Source organism: Pteronotus mesoamericanus, unplaced genomic scaffold, assembly GCF_021234165.1.
Source record: "Pteronotus mesoamericanus isolate MK-2021 breed Mesoamerican mustached bat unplaced genomic scaffold, CSHL_Meso_final scaffold_476, whole genome shotgun sequence".
Taxonomy (NCBI): Eukaryota; Metazoa; Chordata; class Mammalia; order Chiroptera; family Mormoopidae; genus Pteronotus; species Pteronotus mesoamericanus.
Genome location: NW_026555318.1, coordinates 2,534,965 through 2,541,779, shown reverse-complemented (window position 1 = coordinate 2,541,779; position 6,815 = coordinate 2,534,965). Strand labels below are relative to the sequence as shown.

Below are 6,815 nucleotides of genomic sequence, written 5' to 3'. Positions count from 1 at the left end.
TCCTTCTGTTCCCGGAGCTTTTCTCTGCGAGTGCGTGAGGCCGAGCAGGAGAGCTAGCAAGAGAGATAGACCTGCGAGGGGGAGTCTGGGGCCTCGTGTCTGCGCACATCTTCTTCTCCTGCTCATCTCGCCGTCTTGCCAGGGAGGTTGAGTGCTGGGGAGGAGGGCAGCGAGAGGGTAGAGTGCAGCCAGAGTGCAGGCAGCGCGGGGGAAGGGTCAGGGGTTGGGGAAGAGGTGTCTACTGTGGACAGGGATTGACAGAAAGCTGAGGCACCAAAAGGGGGCCCAGCCACCCCCACCTCCCCGAAGTGACCAGAGACACATTGCTCAAGAGTTGTCAACATCCTTCAACATGGGATGGAATCAGGCTTTGAAAACAGAGCTCAGCGGCATGGAGTAGCCTGAAGTATGAAGCTTAGAAGTCTGTGGTCTGACCAGGGGAGCCACACGGAGGGGTCTTTTACTTCCGGTCTCAAGCCACCTGAATGCTGATGCTGCCTAGCCCCGGACTTCAGGGAGGATTATGGGAAATCGGCTGAGCAGGAAAGAAGCTCAATTAACCTTGCTCGTAGGGCAGGTTAAGACTCAGGCCTCAGGATGGGTGCTGAGCTGCTTTTTTCCCCAGTTGCCCTTGCCAGGCCTTGCCCCACACCCAGTGCCACGAGCAGACCAGACTCCTTTAGATTTGGGTCTAAGATGTGCATCTTGCTCCATATCCCATGCAAAGCGTGGGGAAGAAGGAAGATGGGTCAACTGCTTTCTCCCAAGGATAGGGGTGATTCGGAGGTCGATGAGACCCACTTAGACTACCGGCACCGGCGAATTCTGGGGATGAGGGCCCAGTTCTTAATTTCACTCTAGAGAGGCATCTTATGAGAATTCCAGAAAGGGCGGTGAATTTTTAAAAGAATCACAGTGAAGTCCTCCGGAAAATGGGGAGAATTCTGCCCAGAATTCTGGCAGCGCGTTGGGAAGGGCCTCGCGCTGTTGGGCGCTTCTGGGGGTTCAGGCTCGCGCGCCCTCCATCTGCGGAGGGAAAGAACAAGGTTGCACAAGAGTCAGCACCCGGGATCGGACAGCTCCCGGGTCCAGCCCTACTCCGTCCGCAACCCGTGAGGGATGGAGGAGGGAGAACATCGACTCTACTGAGGAGACTGAGAGGGTTTAGGGGTGGTCATTTAAGGGAGCCGCTGAGCTGAAGGTTAGTGCAATCCAATCCACACTTTTGTATTTGGGGCTTCCTTTTTTCCACTACTTTTCCTTTTCCCACTTTTGTCAGGGCGTTGTCATTTTTGGATCTTGTAGCCAACCTTCAAAAGCCTAACACGCCTGACCTCAAGCCCCAAACCCAACACTGCAGCCCCCCCCCACCTCCACTGCAGCCCTCAAACAAGGAAAAATGTTTTTAAAAATAATTTCAGTAAGCAGCATTAGAAAAAGCAGAGTTCCAGTAGTCCTATGTATTTTCAGGGTTTAGGATGAGGTTCTTTAGGACTTGGCTCCCTTCCCAAATATTCCAGTGGCCCAGCGGGCACTGGTGTCTGGGGTGGGGGCGTCCTTTTAGGGAAGTCAATTCAGGAATGCCTCTGCCCCTGAAGGCTTACAGAAAGAGGACGATGAGGCCACCTTTTCTGGGATGGGGAAGCAGAAGCCGCTTGGGCAGGACAGGCTCCTCCGTTGGTGCCCTTCCTTTGCCTTCCTGCATTAAGGATTTCCCTCTGTGAGGAGCTTCACCAGGCAGGGGGGAGGCTGTGGACCTGGGGGGCTCCCACTGCCCTGTCAGAGGAAGTTCACTGCTGCATCAAGCTCCACTCTGCCTGTTGGGCGCCTGGGCTCAGGCAGCCTCCTAGGGTTCTGGGGTGTTCCGCCAACCTCCTCAACACCCCTACAAATTCCAACGTTCCTGAGGCTAAAAATGGCCCATTCCCCTGAGGCCGCTGAAATACAAATTTAAGATGGAAAAGAACTCCTCCATTAATATTTCATCCTCATGGCCTTATAATTTTTTTTTTATTTAAAAATATCCTTGCCTGGCTGAAAGGGTTGTCTATCCCCACACACTTGTTTTTTTGCAACAGTGGGCAGAGGGTTGTAAAGTGACTGGCTGCTCCCAGCTCTGTCCTTTTTCAGTGATGAAGATTTTGTTTTCAGTGGAGGTGCTTGTGCATGTTTGGGAAATGAAGGCGTGTAAGGAGGTCAGTGCGGTGCTTTGTGCTGGGGGCCAGGCGGCTGTGTAAGGACTGGGAGGGGCAGCGTGTGACTATTTCCGTGCCCAGTGGGTGGGTGTGGGGGTTTGGAGAGTGGAAATCCTACCCAGGAATGTCCAAGGGTCCCTCCACCTGGCCTCTGCACAGTCACTAGACTCTGTCTCCATCACCCAGAGCCCCAGCTCAATCCCTGGAATGAAATGAGGCCACCGTGAGAAACCGGGTCCGGCTTTGCATCTCATTTACATAAATATTTATTAATCGTCATTAAACTGAACAGAAACACGCAATGCACTTCGGGTGTCCGACGGGAGTTTAATCTTCGCTACAAGAGGAAGGTAAAATTGCGTGTGAGTGTGTGGGTGAATGTGTGGGTGTGTCGCCTGTGGGTTTGCATTTTGCACCGTGTGTTTGGATGCCTGATTTCCTGCCTCCGGTGGGGAGAGGTTCTTCTTTTGCCCCTTTTTTGGGGGGGAAGCCTCCAGAAGGAGCCCTCAACCCTCAGCCTGCCCACCTTCTAGCCTGAGCCAAGAGGACAACTCCGACAAAAACCCCTTCTCCAGCCACCGGAAATCGCTGGGCCTCTGGCGCCCACCGGGGCACAGTCGGGCGGGGCGGGGCTGCCCCCGGATCTGGGCCTCCCCCCCTCGCCGCGGGAAGGAGCAGAGGTGCCTGCGGGGAGCGGAGCGCGGGGCTCCCTCCCCCTGCCCCGGACGCCCGCGCCCGGCCTGTGAATGTTTGCGGTGTGGTGTGCGTGTGTGTCTCTCATGCAAACCCTCCCTCCCCAAACCGACCCCCCCCAACAGTTTGCCATTCCATACAAATTTGGAAACAGGTTTTTAAAAAACAGCATGACGCACAACGGGGACGGGGCGGGGGAGGGCAGTGGCATTGGGGCCCCAAATCTCCGAGTCACTGATTGTAAGAACCTGGGGAGGAGGAGGGGGCGGCGCCGGCCCCCACTTCACCAAAGTGCACAGATCCGCGCGTGGGCGGCGCGGCCCGCGGGCCGGGAGGGGCATCCCGGGGCCGGGCCGGGCCGCTAGGCTCAGTCAGAACCTCCTTGCATAGATATTTGTGTCTTTTTATTATTGGTAGTAGTATTTTTTGCCTTTTATTGCTTCTAAAAGTTCTTACTGCTTTTTTCTCCGATCCGGACTCTGCGTTCGGCCTCCGTCGCCTCTTAACTTTTTTTTTTTTTTTTTTTTGTATGTTGGTTTGTTTTTAAAAAAGGGAAAGGGGAAAACAGATTCTAGTTACAAATTGTCTTGGCTTCTTTCTTTCCTCTCAATTCACATTCCCTCCCGCCAAAATTAAAACCACAAAACGCTGAGACTAGGGGTTGGGGTGAGGGCGTTTCAGGTCCAGGCTTGGGCACCCTGACTTCTGCCCTCTTCACGAAAGAGGGGCGCCCGGCTCCTTTCTGCCTCGGCAGCTCGGTGTCTGTTTTAAAAGTAATAATAATAAGAGGGGGAAACCATCCCACAGCTCAGCTGCCCCCTTACCAACGTCTCGGGCCTGCAGGGGAAAAGGGAGAAGGAAATCTAAGTGTAGGAATGGGGGGGGTCTCCAGGAAGTGCCCGAAAAGGGCTCCTTGGAGAAGATCTCCCTGGGAAAGAGGTGCAGGAAACCCCTTGGGGAGAGAGAAGGCGAGTCCCCTGGGGGAAGCGAGGCCCCTGGGAGGGCCACCCACTGTTAAGAGGACCACGCTGCCCAGAAGAGCGGCGGGACCGGCGGCCCGCACCCCGCACCCGGCGCCAGAGTAGGTGAGGGTGCCCCTGCGCTCGGGGGTCTGGGGACAGAGGTGCGGGCAAAGGCAAAAGAAAAAGAAGGGCAGGCTCGAGGTCTCAGTTATGGAAAAACGCGTTGAGCTCCTCGTACATGGGGCCCCGGTCGTGGTGAAGGTGCATATCGTAAGACAACAGATTCTCGGAGTGGACGCCCCCGCGCACCGCGGACGAGCCGAAGACCAGCCCGTGGCCCGTGGGCCGCGAACCCGGCAGCGCTGAGTAGTGCATAGAGTAATGATAGCTCTTCTCGTGGTCGGGTGACGAGTCCTGCTTGAGCGAGAAGTTGCCGTTGAGACAGAGCGGGGGACTGAGCGGGCCCTCGTACTCGGAGCTGTTGTAGTCCGGGCTCGCGCCACCGCCGCCCGCCGCCGCGTACAGCGTCTCGTAGGCGGCACAGTAGCCGTGGGTCCGCAGGGCGTGCGCCGCGCCGCCGCCCAGGCCTCCTGCCGCCTGGCACTGTGCGCCCGCCAAGCGCGAGCACGGGTACGGGTAGGGGTGCATGGCGAAAGGGCCTCCAGAGCCGTGGAAGCGGCCCGTGCCGTCAGCGCCCTGCTCCGTGAGGAAGTTGCGCGAGTTGAGCTGCAGGCAGCCGGCCACCAGGTTGGTAGTGGGCTGCGACAGACCCTTGCACAGCGTCTGCACATAGGACACCAGATCCGGCCGTTTGCCCGAGCGCAGGATCTCCGAGAGCGCCCAGATGTAGTTCTTGGCCAGGCGCAACGTCTCGATCTTGGACAGCTTCTGCGTCTTGGAGTAGCAGGGCACCACCTTCCGCAGGTTGTCCAGCGCCGCGTTCAGGTCGTGCATTCGGTTACGCTCCCGAGCGTTCGCCTTCTGCCGCCGCAGCTTGGAGCGCTCCAGGCGCGCCTTGGTCATCTTGCGCTTCTTGGGCCCGCGCTTCTTGGGCCGCTCACCCTCTGCCTCGTCCAAGCCTTCCTCCTCCTCTTCTTCCTCCTCCTCCTCGACCCCCAGCTCGCCTTCCTCCTTGACCTCTGCCAGCGTGGCCTCTGGCACCTCTTCTGCTCGGAGAGGGACGGGCTTGGCGGCCCGGGCGGGCCCCGGAGCCCCGGGCCCGGGCGGCGGCGGGGGCGGAGGCGGCGCTTCGCCCTTTTCACTCCTCGGCTCGTCGTCGTCGCCGTCGCCCCAGCTGGCGAACTTGGGCACGTCCGAGAGGAGACCGGGCTCGCTGAACAGGCGGGTCAGCATGGTGCCTGAGGGCGCCCCGCGGGCGGGAAGGGGAGACACAGCACAGAGTGAGGGGCTGGCTGGGGTCGTGGCGCCTTTCCCCCACCCACCTCCATCCCAAGTCCAGTGAGGGCTCTCGCCCGGGGGGCACCGGATGCCCACCTCCTCCGCCCGCCCCGCCCAGCCCCGGTCCGGCCTGGCCCCGGCCCGGCCGCCCGCCCGCCAGCCCGAGATCCCGGCTCGGGCCCTGTCCCTCGCGCTGGGCCCCGGGCTCCGCCCCGCGCCCGAACGAGGGGCCGTTCCCCACGCCGGGGTCTTCCCAGGGTCGGCGCGGGGACTGAGCTGGGGCTTCGGGGGGCAGGTGTCGTCGCCGGGGGAGGCGGCGCACTCTCCCCGAAAGCCTCTCCTCTCCCGGCGGCGAGGCCGGCGGGCGGCCGCCGGCCGGGGCAGCTGCCCGGCTCCGCGGCTCGGACGGCCCCGGCCCCGCGCGCGGCTCCCCACCCCTCCCGCGGCGCTCACCCCCACGCTCCCTAATCCAATTTGCAACTTGGCCGCGCGCCGCCCTCAGCTCGGCCCATCCCCGCAGCCTCAGCTCCAGAGGCGGCTGGACCGTCTCCTCGCACCGCGCGTCCCCAGCCCCCGGAGCCGGCCGCGCGGCGAGGGCTGAGGGTCTCGGGCGCGGGGCGGCGGCTGCGAGCGGCGAGCCCCGTCCGTCTCCCCTGCGGCCAGGGACCCCCTTCCCCTTTTCAAACTGCCTCCTTCCCACAAAGCTCTTCAGATCTCGTTGTATTTCGGGATTGATGGGAAAAAATCCAAATTTGTTTGCTTCTGTCTCTCTCTCCCTCTTTTTCTTTTTCCTTTTCCTTTTTGTTATTAGTATGATTTTTCTGGTGGTGGGGAAAGGTCGCAGGCTCCTCCGGGACAGCCGTGGGGGGGTCCCAGCCCGGCCTCCCCGCGGCCCCTCCTTGGTCCCGCTCCCCCAGCCCCTCGCAGGCAGAGACGCCTCCCCCCGCCGCCCCCTGAGCTGCAGCCCCAGGGGAGAGGGAACCTGGGGCGCCTCCGACGCTCACCCCGCGAGGGGCACCTCCCAGGAAGGGGGGCTTTCGGGACCCTCCTGTCGGCCGGAGCAGCCGCCCCCCCTCCAACCGGCGGGTCAGACCGAGCTCCCTTTCGGACAACTTACCTCGGAGAGGAGTCAAGGGGAGAGGGGAGGGGAGGGGGAGGGGGCAAGAGAGAGAGGGGGGAGAAGAGGAATCTTCTCGCTTATTTCATTGTTCCCCCATCTTCAGGGAGCGGGGGCAGCGGCTCCTCAAGGCGGCGGGCACCGGCGTCTTCAGAGCGCCATGCGAACCGCGGAGCGAGTGTGGCATCTCTACCAGGCGGGGTACCAGCCTCTATGCCAGGCCATATGGGCTTGGCACGTCACGGGCAGCAGCTATCACATGAGAGACGGTGATTGGCATGCGTCTGCATTGGGGGAGAGCCGGCTCCCCCGGGACCCGCCGCCATCTGTCACTCTCTACTCCAAAAAAAAAAAAAAAAATTAAATAAATAAAGGAAATAAATAAATATCTCTGTCGCCCTCCCCTCCTGCCCAAAGCAGGGAAAGCAAGGATTGAGAGGGAGGTGGGAG

At 60.6% G+C, this 6,815-nt stretch overlaps 1 protein-coding gene across 1 annotated transcript; it reads right to left on the bottom strand.

Annotated features, from left to right (window-relative positions):
• Positions 1-2,443: 2,443 nt before the first annotated feature.
• Positions 2,444-6,527, bottom strand: NEUROD2 (neuronal differentiation 2). The gene is made up of 2 exons (XM_054593878.1): positions 6,366-6,527; positions 2,444-5,208 (listed from the first exon to the last, which is right to left on the bottom strand). Exon 2 carries the CDS (start codon positions 5,201-5,203, stop codon positions 4,055-4,057), a length of 1,149 nt encoding a protein of 382 aa, XP_054449853.1. The 5' UTR covers positions 5,204-5,208; positions 6,366-6,527; the 3' UTR covers positions 2,444-4,054.
• Positions 6,528-6,815: the final 288 nt, after the last annotated feature.

Coding starts and splice junctions, on each gene's coding strand:
- NEUROD2 (XM_054593878.1), bottom strand. CDS start 5,203: ATGCTGACCCGCCTGTTCAGCGAGCCCGGTCTCCTCTCGGACGTGCCC.